We start from the raw sequence: 22,808 nt of genomic DNA on the forward strand, positions 1-22,808 counted from the left end.
CGTACTGCCTAGCAGCATACACTATTAATATCAGAATAATCTGTTTTACTTGTAACGTGAAATATATACAATTATCAATCAGCTCATTTAATTTAGCTCTGTACATACAATATATAGTATCAAACAAATCTAAAAATGTAATTAATTAATCTAGACCTGATTAAATTGGACAAAGTCTATAAATATTTTGCACATTAATGTTTAGCTAAAACACCTGTTTATTATAATGTTTTACCACAAACCTGGCATGTCCCTCTAGTATTTGTACAGTGCGGTGGTATATAGCTGGTCATACCACTGTATCACTCATACCATTGTATAGAACAGCTTGTATTGATGCTGGAGTAGTGATTGAAGCTCCGCAGTGACCGGCAGCACTGCAGCTGATTGCTGTACAATCTGTTGCAGACCTCAGAGGGGCACACAGATCCTGCAGACTATAGCTGCATGGTATGTATTTCTTGAGACCATCTCCACCTTCTAGTCGCCCTGCTGCCTGTACATTTGCTTTCAGCTGTTCTGTGTACTGTGTATTCCGGAGTCTTACTGTGTGCACCGGATATGAGTTTTTTGTGTCTTGTTCACTCATTATGTCGGTACTCTCTTCCAGGATGTGGACATTTCAGAGCTTATGAAGAAGCTGGATATACTTGGAGATAATGGGGTAATTTCACAATCTCTCATCGTTATCCTGTTGACTAATGCATGACTGTGTGGTTACCTCAATACTGACCACAGATATCTGGTGGCTACCACAATATAAACTCCAGTTCCCTGGGGGCTACTACAATATAGACTCCAATTGCCTGGTGGCTACTGCAATATAACCTCCAGTTGCCTGGTGGCTACTGCAATATAGACTCCAGTTGCCTGGAGGCTGCTACAATCTAAACTCCAGTTCCCTGGGGGCTACTACAACATAGACTCCAGTTGCCTGGTGGCTACAGCAATACAGACCAAAGATCTCTGATGATTACAAAACAGACCCCAGAAATCTGATAGCTACCACAACACACACTCCTGTTCTCTGGTGGGTACAATATTACAGACCCCAGATGTTTTGTGGTTACCACGGTACAGACCTCAGTCCCTTTAATGTTCCCAGCAAATTGTTCTTTTAGTAAAAAAAAAAACCCAACAGATAGTATAAAACAAAAGCAGATTGTGGGTTAAGCTGGGTACACACTACACGGTTTTCGTCCAATTATCGGCTCAATCAGCCGACATACGACCGCTCGTTCAAAAGTCGGGTCATGGTCGAAAGTCGCCTCATTTGGTTGGTTGTACCGTTTAATATTTTCGTTCCAATCTCGTTTCCGCTGTGTAGTTTGTATAAACATCCGACCGATCCACAACAGTGAGTACGAAATTACAGTCATTGCTCACGACAACATGGCTGTAAAAAGTCGCTAAAGGGACGTCCGCTCTTCCCTTCATCGTCCTAAACAAGGCTAGTGTGTATGCAGTCCATGGACCAAGCGATCGGACCACCGATCGCATGCAAAATCGATCGGCATAAAAGTTGGTGGAAAATTCTGTAGTGTGTACCCAGCTTTCGTGATCTTCACCTTGTCGTCAGAAGGCATTGGAGTGAAACAAATGTGAGAGATAAAGTGCTAAGACTCAGGATTATTCTGTATAATATCACAGTTACCGTCCCTGATCTCCTATAAGATTCACAATTTCTCTGTAGCTTGTAGGTCACCTTGTAAGAATGAAGCCTCTTCAGGGTGACCGTCATGTTGCATTGCCAGGGTAGTAAATCACATTACTGGTAAGGTATAGTTTTTACACACAACCAGATTATATCTGTGTATTAAAAATACCCTCACCCATTGCTTAGAATATGCAGAACTTTAATTTACCAATTGCCTTTGGGACAGGTTAAGACAACATACATGTACTGAAACAAATGATACAGTGGCCATATGATGTTACAATGTATAAGGGCTAAAGAACAGATGAAATACACAGGGAAAGGGTCTGGAACTGGTTAATAGGGAGGATAGACATTAATGAAGACTGTGCTGATAAACATGATTTATAATTAGTATATTCATACAATAGGAAAATATGTCTTCTATTGTAATAAATTAATCCATTTACACATTTATAAACCTGACATCCATGTTTCCTAGAGTTATTATATTTAATATTAGTTTGTGACTATGGTGGCTAATCTACCAGTTATGTTATTAAAGTGTACCTGTTGTCAACTGTGCTCAAACCAATACAAGTCCTTTGGTCTTCATCACTGATTGTCTCCTGTGAACTTTGACAGCATTATTAAGACACGTAGCGTTGGGGAATAGGGTGGAGGATTTAGCTGGTGCTATGGTAACAGTAATGTATTTAGGAGGACTTCCTCTCAGGTATGGAGACATTAGAACCCGTATGGTGTATATAATGCTGACTTGTTTCTTTCAGAATTTGCGGAATGAAGAACAGGTCGCTGTCATCCAGGCGGGAACTGTGTTGTCCCTGTGTGAGAAGGTACCGAGCTGTCTGTAGAGGGCCCTGTTCATTTATCATTGCGTTGTGTTTGTGGTACATGGAGAGCCAATACTATGTCTGCAGTGCCTATGTGGACAAATTATATGGGGTTTTTTGTGCTTATTTATTGAATGCAACCAGACCCCCCTCACTTTCCTATAAGAATAGTGACCTGGGCGGCTCTGAAGACCATCAGCAGAGGTCCTGGGAGGGGCAGGCTGGGCTGGGGGGCATTTGCCCCCTGGGCCTGTCCCATAGTGTGCTACCAGTGATTGTGTTTCCTTTAAAATGTTCCTAATAAGCTGCTGAAGTCGAGTCTTGTCCCCCCTGGGCTAAAATTTGCCAGCCCTCCCCTGGGTCCTGGCTATATGTGAGTGTAAGGACCCTGCTAGCAATAACTGGTGGTGGTCCTAGCAGAGGCCACCCCACCAAATTATTCTTACATGGAAGCAAGGTGTGAGTGGGTAACTAATATTGAAATGGAAAACACCCTTTAAAGCCACTTCTATTGGTTAAAGGGAAAATGTATCCTGCCTATAATTATAATATATGAGCAATGTGAATATTTGTAACAGCTACGTTTAGAAACATTATCCTTATTAATCTCTGCCATCCCTTGTCATCAAAGCTAATTGTGTATTTCTCTGAGTTGGACAAGATAGAGCATACTGCCTCCATACCAGGGAGTGTCGAAAATATATTACACATTTGTTCATACACTGTTTTTGAACAGTACTTACAGCTTCTCTGCTTCATTTCTATTTTCCTCTATTAAATTTACCTCGTCCAGATGTTACACTGATCGCGATATCCTTCGCAGATTCCTGTACCAAACCCCACTTCAGCAGTTACCAGCTAGCACCCTGTTACATCATCCTGTCACAAGACACAACTGTAGGACAGGCTGACAGCTTACGTTGCTCTTGTCAAAAAAGAAAATACATAATAAAATAAAAAACAAAGAGTGATAAAACATGCGTTCTTAACACAATGGTAATTAAAACACTAAAATTTTTTATTTTCTTTGTCATAAAACTCATTTTGGGTGAAAGTAAAACTTGGGAACCCGTCATTATTTAAAACAGCAACTTTATTAAACGCAAAGCCAGATCGATACATTTATCCCCTTAAGTCTTTCTATACTACATTTTTTAGATATTCGCGTATTTGCTTTTAGTGTTTGTGTGCCGGGGAGACACCATATTACGTTTTCTGCAGGTAAAGAAAATATCCATATGCTTCACAGGAACAATGCCGTTGTAATTGATTCACAAGTGTCTTGTCTCTGGTTCATATAGAAAAAATAATTTGAAAAGATTTTTTTTGGAGGATAAAAAAAAATTATATTTTTTTTTTTTAAGAATTGTTATGAATTGAACAATTTTAGAGCAATTGCCCTAAATAAGCCATTTTAATCCATTCAGTTCCAATGTGATCCAAAACCCAGAAAATGGTCAAGTTCCGTAAAATGCTGAATTATTTTGCTTACGTCTTACGTTTTGCACATTTTTCAATGAAATGTTCTACTCAAACCCTTATTTGGGGGAGGGGGGGGGGGTGACATAGCCCTGGACCAAGTCTGGCAGAGTTAAAGGGCTCACATAATTTATTATGTACATATTGCACATTTAAACCCATGGGCACAAATACAGCTGAGTCATATCCATGTAATGATATAGATGGAAGGATAGCATCATTGAGAACGATGGGAGATATGGGGTGATATAGAAAGTGTGGATTTGGGGGGTGTAAAATATGGCCCTGATTCTGCTGAAAAAAAAGATGCAAATCTTGGCTGAAATAAAAATGAATAACTGAGAATACTTATAGTATTGTGTAAAGATTACAAAAAAAATGACTAGAGTAATTGTCAATTGTAATCAGACTCTGCAGTGAGAAAACTTTTCTCATTATTTAACGGGACTTCCATTAATCTGATTTAGCTGCTAATTAGAGCTTAGTATTGGAAGGACTGGTGTGACAGTTTCTGAAGCTTCATCTCTTTTAGAGAACAGTGTTTTGTCTGTCGGTTGCTTAGCGCCTCAGCTGGCTCCCTGTGAGAGAAGTATAATACTTGTAATTGGACTGACCAGATTCTCTTGGGAGTTATAGATCTGGCTTATTACTCGTTTATGCGGAAGGAAAAGAAAAGTAATCCATACTGCAAACCGAAACAAAACTGTAAATAGGCCACATGCATTGAGAGACAAATATACATATATATATATATATATATATATATATATATATATAAATATATATATATATATATATATATATATATATATATATATATATATATATATATATATTTCTCTAGATACCGAATATATTGTGATACTGACACCCGGCAGAAGACAGACACAAACAAATTCTTGCTTGGAAAAACTGTGCTATTAATTGTTCATGTCACAAGTAGCACAGCAGAATTTTGTCAGGATGACACCAGGAGACTCTCGCTCTAGCTAGACACAGTCCATCTGCCTAGTCACCAGCCAACTAGCTGGCATCTGTCACCCCGCTCACAAAAGCATGCAGTCTTTATATCCTCCACCTAAACACTACCAGCCAATCACAGAAAACAACAAGCCAATTACACCCATATATATATAATTTATCTATCCTCTCCTGATTTTTCACCATCTGTGTTGTCTCGCGTTACTGACTGTCTTTCTGCCATTTCATCTTGAATGTCTTCTCGCCAACTCAAACTCAATCTCTCAAAAACTGAATTAATAATATTCCCACCCAAAAACAGAAGCTTCCTGCCTGACACTTCTATTTCTGTTGATAACATGACCATAAATCCTACCCCGCAAACTCGTTGCCTATGTATAATCCTTGATTCACAACTGTCGTTTATTCCCCACATCAACTCTATATCTAAATCATGTTACATACACCTAAAGAACATTTCCAGAATACGCACATATCTGACACAAGACACCGCAAAAACATTAATTCATCCACTCATCATCTCCCGCATCGACTATTGCAATTCCCTCCTTACTGGTCTTCCCAAAGTCAGACTTGAACCCCTACAATCTATTTTGCACGCAGCGGCTAGATTGATTTTCCTTACTAACCGTTATTCCTCTGCTGAGCCACTCTGTCAGTCTCTACATTGGCTGCCTGTATTTCAACGAATCCAATATAAAATTCTTCTACAAACATACAAGGCCATCAACAAAATTGCACCGACATACATTTCCTCACTGGTCTCGAAATACCTCCCTACTCGACACCTCCGTTCTGCACAAGATCTACGTCTCTCCTCCACTCTCATCACATCCTCCCATTCTCGGTTACAGGATTTTCTCCGGGCTGCACCCACTTTGTGGAATTCCCTCCCACGCACAGTAAGACTTTCCTCTAGTCTTCAAACCTTCAAGCGTTCACTGAAAACCCACCTCTTCAGACAAGGTTATGATATTCCTCAATCATCATCTTAATTTCCCTAGATTACCCTATTACCATCCTCTACACAGCTAACACAAGACAACAACCCTCTGACCAACAATGCCACACACACAGCACACTCAATACTTTTACCTTTGCAGTCTAGCTGGTCCATTGTGCAATATGATGTAGCACATGCCCTTGTGTTTCTAACTCCCATTGTCCTATAGATTGTAAGCTTGTGAGCAGGGTTCTCTTACCTCTCTGTCTGTATGTATTACCCAGTATTGTCTTATCAATGTTTGTTCCCAATTGTAAAGCGCTACGGAATTTGCTGGCGCTACATAAATAAATGTTGATGATGATGATGATATATTATTAAAAGACCAGTTACTCACTAGCGTTACATTTGCTTAAAAAAAATGCAAGCGCAAACAGCAGGGAACGAGCGTGAGTGTGAATGGAGAGGAGGTTGGAGATGTATGGGGCAGTGGAGTGGGACAAGGTCTTGAAATCAATGTTATAAGTCCTAATGGTTTATTTCTGTTGATTTTTTTTTTTTTCTTTTTGCTGCTTTGCTTTTTTGCTTTCAATGTTACTGTGACCCACCTCAGCATGGGGGTGGGTCACAGTAATATTGCTGTTCTAATTTCCCATAGAAGGCTAAAATGCTTTCTTTTCTTTGCATGTATAAGCATTTTCTGCCAACCTTCTATAGTGTGGGTGATGGTGGCATAGGCTGTTTTGGCTCTCGAGGTTATTATTGACTTAATAACAATTATTTAAATAGCACCAGCATACTGCGCAGTGCTTTACAGCTGGAAACAAGCAGCAATAAAACAACAGCAGCAATGTAGGCCAATACAGATGGTGAAAGATCCTGAGACATTTGGGTGTTATCCCCATAGAAATGATACTGAAATCCAGAGGAGCTTATTAATTTTCCAAGAGGAGTGTTATTGAAAGAGAACAGCGGAGACTCTAGGGACTTGTTGTACTGAGAGAGAGAGAAGAGGAGGAATATGCAGAAACAAACACTGAGGGGTATATTTACTAATCTGCGGGTTTGGAAAAGTAGAGATGTTGCCTATAGCAACCAATCAGATTCTAGCTGTCATGTTGTAGAATGTACTGAATAAATGAAAGCTAGAATCTTATTGGTTGCCATAGGCAACAACTCCACTTTTCCAAACCCGCAGTTTAGTAAATCTAGCCCTGAATGTTAACCAGTGTAGGACAGCATCCTAAAACCTAACTGATGTTGTAATGTATGACAAGTCAGTGGTTGACAGAGTCAAGTCCTGGTGGCTCTGTATACAATATGTAGCCCAATCCCTGGTGGCCACGTATATATTATAGAGCCCAATTTTGAGTGGCAGTTGTATAATATAGAAAAGTGTTTTTGTACATGTAATATTCCTTACATCTGCTCCCCTTCTGGGTCCTGTCTCTGAACTGCTATCACCCACTGGTATGTTCACTGATAGCGGCTCTGTTTCTACAGAGAAGAGGAACGCTGAATGCTATCAGCCAATCACAGAGCAGGCTGATTGTGTTCCATTTCCTGTTCTGCAAGGATATCCTTGGCCAGGGTTTAGTGGAGGAGAGTGATAGCGTTGCTGCCATCACCCTATAACTGGGGTTGATAGAAGCTCTATGAACATGGGAATACTCAGTAGTCACAGAGTACTTCTGCTGGGTTGTTGGTAGAGGTGTGGAATGGGTTTTTGAGGGATTATACTGCACCTGCATACATAGAGCGTCCATGTACTGCATCTCTATTATATTCCTCTTTTTCCCACCCTAAATCTTTAACTAACAATGTTTATTTCCCATAATTCTAATGCACCCAAATAACAGGACAACTGAGAATATGTTTATATAATTGTTTTAACTTATTAGGGGTGGATTTTATTGCTCAAGCAAATTTCAGGTTACATGGGAGCCATGTACACTTGTTTATAAAACAAAGGCATCACGTAGAACCATTCTACACATATCAGAGAGAAAATATCTATATAAACCCTATGATTAGGGATCTAAAACTAGGCTGCTGGCTCAGGTAGTGAGATTTAGGAGCAGCAAAATGTAGGAAATTCCTAAAAAATAATCCACTCTATAGTTATAATCAAGCTTTATGTGTCTGTAGCTGTATTTTATAGTCAACAATTCACTATTAGACATTTGTTAGTTGTATAAGTTGTTGCCTCAGACATGGGGATCATTAGCTCTTACCTTCTCACAATGATCAGACAACTGGTGTGAAAGCTCATATTATTACTGTGCTGCAATCTTGTGTTTCTTCTGCTAACTTCTTATTGTAGTTCAAAACTCCACCAAAAGTAAATAAATGTCTTCATATTTCCTATAATCGCCCTCCAATCACTTCACTCTCCTTCCATTGTAAGATTACAAGCATTTCATAAGTGCCAAAGGCTTTTATTGATAATTACATTAAGTTTATGCAAAGAGTCAATATTTTCAGTGTTGACCCTTCTTTTTGAAGACCTCTGCAATTCGCCCTGGCAGGCTGTCAATCAACTTCTGGGCCACATACTGACTGATGGCCGCCCATTCTCGTCTAATCATTGCTTGGAGTTTGTCAAAATTTGTGGATTTTTGTTTGTCCACCCGCCTCTTTAGGATTGACCACAAGTTCTCAATGGGACTAAGGTCTGGGGAGTTTCCTGGCCATGGACCCAAAATTTCGATGTTTTGATCCCCAAGCCACTTAGTTATCACTTTTGCGTTATGACAAGGTGCTCCATCATGCTGGAAAAGGCATTGTGCATCACCAAACTGTTCTTGGATGGTTGGGAGAAGTTGCTCTTGGAGGATGTTTTGGTACCATTCTTTATTCATGGCTGTGTTCTTAGGCAAAATTGTGAGTGAGCCCACTCCCTTGGCTGAGAAGCAACCCCACACATGAATGGTCTCAGGATGCTTTACTGTTGGCATGACACAGGACTGATGGTAACGCTCACCTTTCCTTCTCAGGACAAACGTTTCCAGATGCCCCAAACAATCTGAAAGAGGATTCATCACAGAAAATGACTTTACTCCAGTCCTCAGCAGTCCAATCCCTGTACCTTCTGCAGAATATCAGTCTGTCCCTGATGTTTTGCTGGCCTACTTTACATCAGGCCATCCTCCAAAAGTCTTCGCCTCACTGTGCGTGCAGATGCACTCACACCTGCCTGCTGCCATTCTTGAGCAAGCTCTGCACTGGTTTTGCCCGATCCCGCAGCTGAATCAACTTTAGGAGATGTCCTGGCACTTGCTGGACATTCTTGGGCGCCATGAAGACTTCTTCACAACTATTGAACCTCTCTCCTTTTAAGTTCATAATGATCCGATAAATGGTTGATTTAGATGCAATCTTACTAGCAGCAATATCCTTGCCTGTGAAGCCCTTTTTGTGCAATGCAATGATGACTGCACGTGTTTCCTTGCAGTTAACCATGGTTAACAGAGAAAAAACAATGATTTCAAGCACCACCCTTCTTTTAAAGCTTCCAGTCTGTTATTCCAACTCAATCAGTATGACAGAGTGATCTCCAGCCTTGTCCTTGTCAACAACTGTGTTAACCAGAGAATCACTGACCTGATATCAGCTGGTCCCTTTGTGGCAGGGCTGAAATGCAGTGGAAATGTTGTTTTGGGGATAAAGTTCATTGTCATGGCAAAGAGGGACTTTGAAATTAATTGCAATTCATCTGATCACTCTTCATGACATTGTGGAGTATATGCAAATTGGCATCATAAAAACTAAGGCAACAGACTTTGTGAAAAATAATATTTGTGTCATTCTCAAAACTTCTGGCCATGACTGTAGATTCAAAGCAGAGTTAAAGAGAAAGTCAATTGGAGTAGTGTAGCTGACAGAGCCCTCAGACAATGTGGCCCACCAGAGACTTTCCTGATATACCAGTTGATCCATCTGACACCCCATAAGCAGCAGTAATTCAGGAGAAATTTATGGGTGAGATATATAACCTGTATATCTTTGTAACTCAGAACAGAAAATGTATAAAATATCCCCAAAACGTTAAACTTGTATCTGTAAATCTCAATCAAGCTCTGGTTTGAATTATCGGTCGGGTGTATTATTTGTGTTTGATTGCAGTGGTTAAAGCAGATTGAGGTTACAGAAGCCGCCCTCACACAGAAAATGATCGATGTGGAAAATGAGAAGGTAAGACTGCCAGTAAGTGGAGCTTTCGTAAATATTTTCCATTCCTGCCAAACTCTCTCCATTGACTCATTATTCTTCTCACCCTTTCACTGCTTAGCATTATCTAACTCTCTTCATCTTTTATGATGTCCTTAATGAATGCTTGCAAAGGTCTCGATTTTAATCCAATCCTGGAAGTTTTTATTTGGTGCAAAACACAGATGCCAACTAACAATTATACTATTGTAAACAAAGACAGCCCCAAAGTTTCCTCTAGTTTTCTGACTGTTTAACAAGCAGAACTTTGGTGGGGTTTGGGAACTAGTTCAGTTTAATAAAAGGGGAGTACAAATGTGCATCAGACAATGCTTTAATCTCAGTTGAATCAGTGCATTGATAACTGTCTACTGACATGTTCCCTGTTATATTGAACAGGCATTTATCTTGGTATTTTTATATGGACTTTATGCAGCATCTAATCTCATCCTTCACCCACAGAAACACCCTGAACATTGTGTGAGATAGCATTGCCCTGGTGGATCAGTTTTTAAGATAACTATAGAAATGTAAAATAAAAATGACATGTTTACCATACATTTATAGGTCTCATTATTAAAGGGGTTTAAAGTTCTGTAAAGTAAAGAGAACTCATGTCAGGAGGTCTGTATCAGGAAGTCGAGTCACTTGCATTATATTTTAGACTGTAATTCATACTTGCCAACTTTTCCTCTTTGGCTTCAGGGAGATTCCGGGGGAGGTGGTCATGCGGGGGTGGGGCTTGATGAATCGCATCATTTTGGCCCCACCCCCTAAATGATTGTCACAATTTTGGCCACTTAGCCCCGTCCCCTGCTGTAAGATGACACGATATTTGCATCATTAAGCCCCACCCTCCGCCACTTATCTATTGCAGGGGAGACAACCGGGAGGTTGCCCTGAAATGTGGGAGTCTTCCGGACATTCCAGGAGAGTAGGCAACTATGCGTTAAAGAAAAGCAGCTAATGAATCTCTAGAGACTGAAGTGTATTTTACATTTCTGTCTTCATTACTGAAGTCATGTTGTCTTACCTGTCAGTCTTTGATTAAATCTTGGTCTCCATGAAAATGGCCACCTCCATAGGCATCAATAGATGGACATAGGACAGCTGAACTGTGTCATCATGCCACAGATGGCGAAGCCAACCATGTCTTCAACTGGCTCAGCATCAGGGAGAATGCCAGACTCTTCAGGGAGTGAGGGAGATCACCCCTATTTCAGGGAGTCTCCCTGACATTCAGGGAGAGCTGGCCAGTATGTTGTAAATGTCAAAGCACATTTATTAGCTTTAAAAATATGCGGAAAACATGTAAAAATAATCCTGCTAAATATCGAAAAGGTGGGGGAAGCAAAGCAAAATACTATTAGGAAAGGATGGGATTTATTAAAATTCATATTTAAAGTGGAAAAACCCTTTAATATTACAAAACACAACAGTATTCTTCAGTGTTGGTTCACTATGAATCATATGCACATTTAGAAATATTAAAGGAGAGTCTCCTTAAGACATTTTCCTCCAAAATCTCTGTCCACCCAAGTACAAAAACAAACTGCTGCATTTGGAGAGTTTTGAAAGCAACAGTAAAGAGTTGTGCAGGTTGACAAGACTCTGCTGATTGGATGAACTATGACATACCACAACTTGTCCAATCAGCAGCATCTCAACAACTTGTGCAATCTCTGCTCATTTTCAAAGTTCTATAGATTTGGCAACCTGCAGGATAGATAAAAAGGGTCTTGTTGGGGGTGAATAAGTCGTGGAGCTTTGTTGGTTGGGGAAGTTATTTAGGATTTTGTTTAGGATATCCAGATACATTTTCCAATTGTTTTTGGAACATTTACCTGGGATGGAAATGGAGCAAAACAATTGTCTTATTTTTTGTTTTGCGGGATTCATGCATTTGTTACATGATATGTTGTTCATTTAACAATACACCCGGTTACAGCTAAATAATTATTACCCCTGTAGGACAATATCTTCCAGATCAGTGCTAGGCAACCATACTTGCCAACTTCTTCTAGTTGGCATCTGCCGGGCGGCGTGCAGGGGGTGGGGCTCTAAAAATCGCATTATTTTGCACGCGTCCCCTGTGACATAATGACGCAAACGTGTCATTTTACAGCGGGGGTGGGGCAAAATGCAGCGATTCCCTGAGTTTCGCGGCATTTTGGACCGAATTCTGCCCACTTCCTAGTGAGAGGCTGCCATACTCTCCTGGGAGTCTGGGATACCCACCCGGAATCCGGGAGTCTCCCAGACATTCCGGGAGAGTTGGCAAGTATGCTCTAACCTTCAATAGGGCAGCACGCTATCCTTAATCTCAGTAATAATTTAAACACTACATTTAATCAACGAAAGAGGCACCTATCTGTAATAACATATCAGCATGAATTTTAAATAAGTGTTACAAGCTAAAACAAATCAGACAATACAGCAGGAAGGATCTTGGATCCGTGTGTGAAAGGCCTGAGGAGCCACATGTGGCCCTAGGTTCCTATATGGATTTAACCTTGCCCCCAGCCCTTACTAATTACTCCTCTTTTTTCATTCTTAGGAATTATTCAGCAAACAGAAAGGCTACTTAGAAGAAGAACTGGACTACCGGAAGCAAGCTCTTGATCAAGCACATATGGTAGGCACATAGCATGAACCTGATTACATTTAGATGTAATGCACTGATAAAATTGGATTAATGTTAGTTTAGTTGGGCTTCTGATCAGTTGTATTTTACAATATTCTTGTACATATGTAATCCTGTTGAACACATAACTTTGAAAACAAATGTCTAGTAGATTTTGTGAAAACAAATTAGCATTTGCATAAAAATAAACGCAAAATTAAGCTACACTTCATGCAAATTGCTTTGCCAATTATTTTTTTAGGATAAAATCACAAATATCTCTTCATTGTGTACAGTCTCAAAGTGGCAGATACAGACATTTACCTCCTTTATCTCAAATAAGTCGTTAGCAGATTTAAAGCGTGCCTGTTATTAAGTTTGGAAAAATCTAACAATGATAATACAATCGGCGTAAAATCCCTATTGGACAGTTATTATCACACATACTATATAGCTAGGCTCCGCCCGCTCTGTATTGTACCACCTTCTATAACACCTTAGGTATTGCTGACACTAGTGATGTGATTCCCAGGAGCCACATTCACCATGAAACGGAAAATAGAAACTATAGGACGTACAAATCCTTTAGTGCAGTGGTTCCCAAACTGTGCACCACGGCTCCCGGGGGTGCCATAGCGATCTCACATTGGTGCTGCCACCAGGGCCACTGGTAAGCAAGGCAGGAGACTACTTAAAACTTTTTTGGCTTAAGGGGTGCCTTGAAAAAACTATGGAGACCCTAAGGGTGCCTCGAACTGAGAAAGTTTGGGATCCACTGCTTTAGTGTGACACTTTGACAGGCAGTTGTCCTTGCACGTTGTGTGGTTTCCTCAGCTGTGTATTAGAGTTCTATTGCTGTATTCTTATTGGCTCCTATCCGTGTTTCTATCTCTTGAACACATAACTGCTGGTGAATGGTGGGACTTGTGCTAGAAAATCCAGGAGCTGGAGGCCACGCTCTATAACGCCTTACAGCATGAGCCCGGGAGGAGAGTCAGTGAATGCCTGAATGAGACGCAGAGGGAAGACTTGCGGGCAGCTGTGGACAAGCTACGACGGCAGATCCTGCGACAAAGCCGGGAGTTTGACAGCCAGATCCTGCACGAGCGTATGGAGCTCCTGCACCAGGCACAACAGGTACAAACATAGTAATAATCACAGCAGTAATAGTAGCGTTACTCAGACAGAGCATAATGGTTATCATTCCTGAAGGTAGAATGGGCATTGTCCAATGTTAGTAATTTATTGTACATAATACTGTTAAAACTTGTGTGAGTTATAGAACAACCAAAGAATGGCTCCTCAACATCTTGATATCTGCCCCCTAGTGGTGTCATAGTATATAGTCTCAGTGCCTGGTTCGTAGTCGGTTGTAACTTGAATGCAACTAGCGTTTAAAAAAAAAATTAAAAGAAAATGCTGGTAACTTGTAGGCACGTAGGCCTGTATTCAGATTCTAGCGGATCTCAAGATACGTTTCCATTGCAAGTACGCTTTGGTTATACCTTACCTGCCACATGTAGACAGACAGAACACAGGATACACACATGCATATGTGCAATAAAAAGTCCCATCAGGATGCATGCCAAAAAAAAAACAACTCTTCCAAATAAATTAACAACTCTTAATACTATAATCATATATAAAAAAAAAAAGTGTTTTTAAAAACATATTTTTTTTTTATATTAAATACATAAATCAGGGTGTTCTTAATGCATACTGTACATAAAATACATTTTTATAGTTTCTATTACTTGCAGACACATGTTCTGTGCTATATAGTGGCATGCATACGTGTAGTCATCACTATTAGTTGGCTAAAAAACACGTACTTAAGAGATACCCTGAACTAAAATCAGCCACATCTGCATTAGGGCGCCCTCGACAGCTCTTACTGTACAGTACCTACGTCCGTCCGCCAATTCCCATCACGTTCTGGCCTTCACGTCATAGGCAGTCGTAAATGTCATTTGCATGCGGACATGAATTGCATGTAATTGCGTTAATTGGCGTAAGTCCTGTTTTGGCGCATGTGCCGAGATATTTCACGCAAGTGCACTTACATCCGAAGATGAATGAGGCCCTCAGGGTGTAACAGTCACTTACTGAAATGTCATTGTACTGTAATACAACACAACACTGAGTTACAGCTGTCTGCCTGCAGTGTGTGACTGTAACAAGTACCGGGTGTATGAGGTGAGTGCACCGGTGTATTCCATCATGGAACGCTGATAATCAGTATTGTCACCTTAACTTCACATGGACTGCACAAAGCAAGGACGGATGTTGTGTCATTTACACTGTGATAGCAACTAACCCGACCTCCCGCTGCCTCTTGGTTTGTCAGATGGACGAGGCTCACGGAGCCAAGAATTACAGTATGGTGCCAAACCCTAAACTTTGATCTTTAATGCCTGTAAAGCATTGAATATGTGGTTATCACCAATCACCATATCATCAATGTAACCATTGTAATCATTTTCGTTAACAATCATGTAAACTTGTACCTGCTGGAACTTCTATTCCTCTTGTATTACTGATTGTTTATTACTTTCCCATATTAGACAGCTCTACATATTATTATTATTATTATTATTATTATTATTATTATTATTATTATTATTGATAAAGGTATCACAAAATTCTGCAGTGTGGAAATTGCACATAAAACCTAGAGGTCCAGCAAACAAAATACAGAACAAAGCAAAAACAATGTACAGGACTTTCTAGAAGTATAAATGCAGTAACAATAAATAAGCATAGTACATAACATGTAATAGGCAGGATACAGAACAAACATAAAGCGTATCACGGAACATGCAAGAGGCATAATACATTGGTGAATGAGGTAGGAACGGGCAAGAAGACATGAAGAGAGTGGGCCATGCTCAGAGAGCTTACAATTGTCACCACTACATGAATATTGGATAATATATGGCATAGTGCACTCTCTACTGTAAGTTATATGGATATTAGATGCATTCTGAGACCACATAGAAGCTGTAGTCTAAGAGCCCTTATTTAGATCACAGAATTCCAAGGTGACTTTTGATATCCATTTGAATTTACAGTAGAGGGCACATTATTTTTGTATATTATATTACTAGTAAGATCCCCCACAAAGCTGTTGCTTAAAGGCATAGAACACAAACCCTGTTTAAAAATGCAAAGCGGGTGAATAATTTAAAAACAATACAATCTATGTTCCAAGGATTAATTATATTTCAATATAAACCTGAAAAGAATCAATGCAAAGATAGTTTCTTCTAGGAAGTACGAGACCTGCTCATGTACTGCATTGAACAGGACGTGAGAACCTTCCCGATAGATTCAGTGAAATCATTACAGCACAATGTCTCTCTGACAGTACTGCCGATGTCTCACACATATGGCTGTACTGGCAGATTACTGAGCACTGTTACTGGAACTTCATTGTAGTCTAACAGCAGAATGTGTCCTCTGGATAAATCTAAGCACCAGCAGGTATAATAAATAATTATATGATAATTATTATTACACATTTGTATTAGAAGAAACCGGTTAAAGGCATTTAACTATAAATATAAAAACTAAAGTTCTATGAGAACTATTAAATCACTGATGAATGACTATTTATGTTTCTTACCATGTTCCTCGCATCCGTTGCTGCATCTATAAAATGAGACTGAATTCCACCTGACAGATTATATACCTACAACTTCCGTATGGTAATACAGACATGGTAATCAGCTTAGTCTGTGCTCATTCTGCAGTCCGTGTAATTGGTGTAATGCACAATCACTGAGCACATAAAGTCACTATGCAGCTGGGCGGTGTTACTAGTTCTCACTAGTCTCCTACTTGAGGAATCCCAAACTGGGTTCTATGTAATACTTCCTAAACATGTCCACTTTGTTTTAACTACATTCCTGCACATTATTATCTACAGGAACTGTGTTCCTACCGACCCATCCTTAAATGCCTTTGTCACACCAATGTGGTTTGTAAATAACCAGACAAATTTCCCTATGTCCACTTAACCAATGTTCTATGTGCCTCTCACATGATAATGGAGACTTTTGCCTGCAGCGAGGGCCAAACAGTCCAGTCTTGTGGTGGGCACAATAGTCCTTTGGTCTGTTTATTAAAATGGCCCTATTTTATCCTTAAGTGTCTTGTTTGATTCATGAGTTGCTGCATTATTGAACCAACCGGGTGTAATAAAATAAACGGGTGGGGCACGTTTTTCCTAGTGCAATAATGCTGACACTTAGTATAGTGACCCAAAAATTCTGATCACTATAAGCCCGATATGAAAGAAATACAGACTGACCATAAAACACACAGAGAACATATCTGGTCTGCCTCATATAAGTTCCGACTACAGGAAATCCCAGCAGTGGGTATTACAGTCACTTAAAATGGTCACAGTCAGATTGCCGGTTTTAAGGGGGCAATGCGAGGACCCGCCGCCTAACCCTAACCTTAGATTAGATTATACAGGCAGCAGGTCCTGGCATTGCCCCCTTAAAACCGACAATCTCACTGTTGACATTTTAAGTGACGGCAATCCCTGCTGCCTGCATTTTCTGTAGTCGGAATCTATATGAGGTGTGTCAGAACATTCTCTGTGTGTTTTATGGTCCGTCTGTATTTCTTTCATGTTGGGCTTATAGTAATCGGACATTTTGTGTCGCTATACTAAGTGTCAACAGTCTCGCAGTAGGAATAATGACCACCGCTGAAATAAAAAAGTCGGATATACAGTATGAAGTTTGTTTTATATAAAGGTGGTGTTTTCAGGACCACACCCACTGCCGCTACTTCTAACCTTATCAGGTGGGAGGTGGGGGCGGGATTCTCGGCTCCTCAGAGTGGGAGTGTGGCGCTAGGCTGTGACATCATAGCCAAGCGCCACACTCTGAGCCCATCACAGACGTGGAGGAGCAGCACTTAGCAGCTTCTCTTCCGTGTCAGAAGTGGGGGCATTAAAAACACTGGATGAGAGACATTAGGGGGTATATTTACTAAGCTGCGGGTTTGAAAAAGTGGAGATGGTGCCTATGGCAACCAATCAGATTCTAGCTGTCATTTTGTAGAATGCACTAAATAAATGACAGCTAGAATCTGATTGGTTGCTATAGGCAACATCTCCACTTTTTCAAAGCCGCAGTTTAGAAAATCTAGCCCTAGGTGCATCCTAGACAACCACCTAGGTTCACCAAATGTAGTACCGACCTTGGCTGCTTCCCACACCAGTTTCACAAATCACTGCACCGTTCTGCTAACATTTGAGTGCTCTGATTGGCTACATTCATCATCATCAGCATTTATTTATATAGCGCCAGCAAATTCCGTAGCGCTTTACAATTGGGACAGCTAATATTCTCTGTGCCGCTAACATTCTAATGCTCTGATTGGCTCCTACTCCTTTATCTCCAGTATGTATGTGTGTAACCAGTGGTACAGAATACATGCTCTGACCCTAGTTAAATACATCTACAATGATTTTCATAATTACTATTAAAAACGATGGTTATATTTTGACATGTTTTATAGTGTGCCTCTATTGTAGTATAATTGAGTCTTTCCAGCAAAATTCTCTGTTTGATTTAAATCAAGTAAATGAAAACAAGGTCTTGTATGTAAGGGAATGAATGTAGTCTCATCACACTGTCTATCACAGTTTAGGAATGTTATTGGATTATGACTTAAGAGACAGTTCTCAAATAGCATTACACACCTAATACCTTTTATCCAGCGAGAGAGGGAGAGAAACTAAGCGGGAGAAAGGGGGCAATCCTTTTCAATCAACATAAATGTGTCTCCGTTTAATATATTGCTTCAGTTTGTTAGTATCTGCGTCGGTCAGACAGGACCAGTACATGACTACTCTCTGCTTTTGTTAACGTGCATTGGCTACGTGTTGACCTGGCCCTCCCAGTCCAGACTTGTCCATGCTCACACAGGAGTTGGCTTTGCTGAAATACTCTGTGTTGCTATTAAACAGTTTTTCACACTTTTAAATATGAATTTTACATTCCGTCCCAACAGAGCAGTTGCTCTGAGATCCACACTATTAGCGTTAGAGTTTCTCTATCTATGTGTATCCAGAAAGTCTGCTGATCACATTCAGCAACGCTCTGCTCCCTCTGTACTGGGTTTATGTGATTTAAATACTAAGGGGATAAATGTATCAAGCTGAGAGTTTCCGGCGAGTCCGAAAAGTAGAGATGTTGCCTGTAGCAACCAATCAGATTCTAGCTGTCATTTTGTAGAATGTACTAAATAAATGATAACTAGAATCTGATTGGTTGCTATAGGCAACATCTGCACTTTTCAAACCTGCTGGAAACTCTCAGCTTGATACATTTAACCCGCTCAGAGCCGCTGTGCAGAATCTCTTCTGCTATGGACAAGTGATGGAGGTGTGGGTGTCAGGTTTGGGACCCCAACCAAAGTACTATTATTTGGGAGGGATTAGATGAAATTTCAGTTTGAAAAGGGATAACAATAACATTTAAATGCTACATTTTTTCTAGCCCCCTTCCACTTAATCTCCTGTACAAGTCCTCTGTGTTGTTAAATGACTACAATAGGCGCTCTGACCCTAGTAGAAGACTTCTAAAAAAAAAAAATGTGCGTTGACTGTTTGATACAACTGGATCATGTTGGTATTTTACCTCTTCTTCCTTAGAGAATCCGTGAACTTGAAGATAGGATAGAACTTCAAAAGCAGCAACTCAAAGAAATAGAGGAAAAGGTAATTAAGTCTCATGTACCCCTATGGGGGGTGCATTCAGTGACAGATTGTTATGTACCCTGGCTGCTGATATGTAGTACAGTAAATGGGGCCATTAGGATGCACTGAGTAATCCCCACATTCACTGAGCAGAACTAGAGGGGAATCAGTAAGCCTTAGCAACAGTAGTAATGGGCGAGGCCTGAGGAATATAGATATATACATAAATATATTACAATAATCATTTTATTTTGATATAAATACATATATAGCAAAGTGTACCAACATGGTACTGTACATTTCCTCATATATCTTGGCTATGTGCCCTATTGTGAATCTTCCCCTATAAAATGCAGCTTGTGACACTGTAGAATTGTATATGACATCTAAATCACATGTATTTATGAAGCAGAACTTGTTAAGCAGATAGATATCCTCTGTTGTTGTGTTTCTAAGCAGGAGCACGAGACGTATATAAAATGCGATAGTGATTTGTCTGTGTAGGAATATTATGCATTATTAATACTATGCAATTTAACTCTCCGCCTCTCACAGCAATTTTCTTTTTTCTTTTCTTTCTTTCTGTTTTGTTTTGATCTTATTTTATAGTTTTTGTTCCTTTTTTTGTTTTTCTCACTAGCATTCATTCTGTGGCCTTGACGATCTATTCCAGCAAACAAACATGGTTGGTATTTATAAAGTAGAATGGATACTGTATGGATGTGCTTCTTTTATCTGCAATGGACTTAGCAATAGGTTATGAAATGAAAACCTCTTACCATTAAACAGACCCCTGAATGCACCTGAAGAATTTTAAGTCAGTGGAGGTTAATAATCCGATGGGTAGTGAGAGGCACCCTTGACTTTATATAGCGCCAACAATTCTGCAGCGCTGTACAGAGAATATTTGTCATTCACATGAGTCCCTGACCCATTTAAACTTACAGTTTAAGTTCCCTAACACACACACACTAGTTTTGTCAGCAGTCAATTAACCTACCTGTATGTTTTTGGAGTGTGGGAGGAAACCGGAGCACCTGGAGGAAACCCACGCAAACACGGGGAGAACATACAAACTCCACACAGATAAGACCATGGTCAGGAATTGAACTCATGACCCCAGTGCTGTGAGGCAGGAGTGCTAACCACTGAGCCACCGTGCTGCCCATTCAGGCACAAGTGTTGCGTGGAACCGGCGGTGGTGTAGATGATGGAGATGGCCCTATAGCTGTCACAGGTTCCAAATAAAGACCATCAATTATATCTTTCATCTACGTCATTTAAAGGCTGCGATCACTAAGATATGCAGTAAAATTGGCAACTGTCCCTAATTTACAGGGACAGTCTTTTCAAGTTTTGTCTCTGGAAATTTTTGTCAGTGTAATTGTCCCTATTTTTCACTACAGGCAACCTGCACAGCAGTATTTTTCTTTTTCTGCATTTTTGATGCAATTATGTCCCTCTCTTCTTATATCATAGGCTTTATAAACTAATATTTACTGAAGATAAGCATGTAAACAGCAAAAAGTTCAATAGAAATTACATTTAGTATACTGAACACGATGTGGATTGTGCTGCTTAAATAGAATCTCCAGTGATGTGTTCAGACCGACTTAGTAGCTAAGTGTTCCTGGAAATGATGTTACTATGTTGGCAGTTATGTCTGTATCATTCAAATCATACACAGCCCCCCACCCCCATTGTGATAGTCAGGGAGAGGTGGAAGAAGTAGAAACGATTGAGGGTGAAAGCACTACTATGAGAAAACGGTAATTATTGGTCATTGGAGGGTTTCAGATGTAAGGTTGCACTTACATAATCTGGCACAGAAGTTAAATGTCTTTTTGTTCATGCTTTCTGCATGAGGAACTGAAGTCTATTTAGCGAAGATCATATACAGTGGGTGTATGTACATGGTTTAATCTACTTATCTTCATACAACTGAAAAACACTTTATGTGTGTAGCATAGAAGTATTTGTTCTCATAAAATAACAATAGTTACACTGGTACATAGCAAATGGTCCCTATAGTCTAGCTGTTATGTCTCCCCCTAGTGTTGAGACTCTCTCCCTTTTCTAACAATGTTGTGTTAAATCGCAAGATTCTGTTTAGTAGACCAAGGGGTAAATGTATCAAGCTGAGAGTTTCCGGCGAGTTTGAAAAGTGGAGATGTTGCCTATAGCAACCAATCAGATTCTAGTTATAATTTATTCAGTACACTCTACAATATGATAGCTAGAATCTGATTGGTTGCTATAGGCAACATCTCCACTTTTCAAACCCGCCGGAATCTTGCAGCTTCATACATTTGCTCCCAAGTATCAGTGAACTCGCTATCTCTGACCTGGTTCTTAGCATCGTACCTCGACAGGGGAGAAAGTTTGCAGCTAAAACGATGCATTCACTTGAATATAAAATTGCCCGTCGCATACAAAGGGGCGCGCACTGTCATTTTGTGGGTGGAGCCATCCTATCAATTCACTAGAACTTCGTGATATGACTGAGGTGTGAGGCACAAGCCTTGTGCCTCGGTGATGTCATTCATAGGTGATGTATACCCTGTAACTGAGCTCCTAATTGTTTAACTGTGTCTTAAATTGTAGAAAATTTAGGGGCAATAGAATAAAATGTAAAAATGTATTATTATGAGCTTTGGGTTTGTCTTCTAAAGAGTGAATAAACATCTTGTACAAATGATTCTGTGACCATTTCCCTTTACACCGTCTTCCTTGTTTTCCAGGGTTTGAAAAGAGCACATGGGACAAACATCTGATTCTTCTGCAACTGCCAAAACAGACACCGATTCCATCTTATTTTTTAATCACGGGACTGGCTTGAATTGCCAGCTGACTCTTTAAATTATCCGTTTTTGTAACTATTTAGTTTTTAACTGGACTAAATTTGTTGTACAGCAACAGTCCTGCTATTCAGAGACTCTAATAAAAATGAATAAAAAGACAGTAAATAAAAAACATTAAATATGTACGAGAGCACTGTGTGTTCTTACTTGTTACCTGTATGAACGTCCAGCACTAGAATCCCCTACACCATTCTGAGGGAAGGACGATGTTGTCTTCGTCACTGGTTGGCTGGGAATGACTCTACAATGAAATATTTATTATCATTTTAAGTTCTACAGAATTCACACAGAGCGACTGTCATGGTAATCTGTATGATAAGATAATAGCAATAACATGGACTATACAAATCATATAAATACAAGTCCTTAGATATAATGGGACAGACCCACCAATCGTGACCGGGAATTGTAGGGGGTGAGAATGTGAGTTGGTGATTTGGGGTCTTCATCATTGTGTCCTGATCCTGGTAGAGGAATCTATGGGCCTCATCCACAAAGGGC

General features: G+C 40.0%; 1 protein-coding gene across 7 annotated transcripts in view; it reads left to right on the forward strand.

Annotated features, from left to right (window-relative positions):
* JAKMIP1 (janus kinase and microtubule interacting protein 1) overlaps positions 1–22,430 on the forward strand; it is a 122,767-nt gene extending 100,337 nt beyond the window's left edge. For 4 of the 7 annotated variants that reach the window (XM_075194566.1, XM_075194616.1, XM_075194601.1 and 1 more), the window contains 8 exons: positions 611–664; positions 2,428–2,493; positions 10,019–10,099; positions 12,660–12,737; positions 13,659–13,862; positions 19,402–19,467; positions 20,087–20,131; positions 22,188–22,430. In XM_075194566.1, coding sequence (XP_075050667.1) covers positions 611–664; positions 2,428–2,493; positions 10,019–10,099; positions 12,660–12,737; positions 13,659–13,862; positions 19,402–19,467; positions 20,087–20,131; positions 22,188–22,220 — 627 coding nt within the window. In that variant the 3' untranslated portion in view covers positions 22,221–22,430. Of the gene's footprint in view, positions 1–610; positions 665–2,427; positions 2,494–10,018; positions 10,100–12,659; positions 12,738–13,658; positions 13,863–19,401; positions 19,468–20,055; positions 20,132–22,187 lie in introns of all 7 variants that reach the window. The other 3 variants (XM_075194608.1, XM_075194609.1, XM_075194602.1) reach the window with 3 other exon arrangements.
* The last annotated feature ends 378 nt before the right edge of the window (positions 22,431–22,808 follow it).

This window comes from Mixophyes fleayi, chromosome 1, assembly GCF_038048845.1.
Source record: "Mixophyes fleayi isolate aMixFle1 chromosome 1, aMixFle1.hap1, whole genome shotgun sequence".
Taxonomy (NCBI): Eukaryota; Metazoa; Chordata; class Amphibia; order Anura; family Limnodynastidae; genus Mixophyes; species Mixophyes fleayi.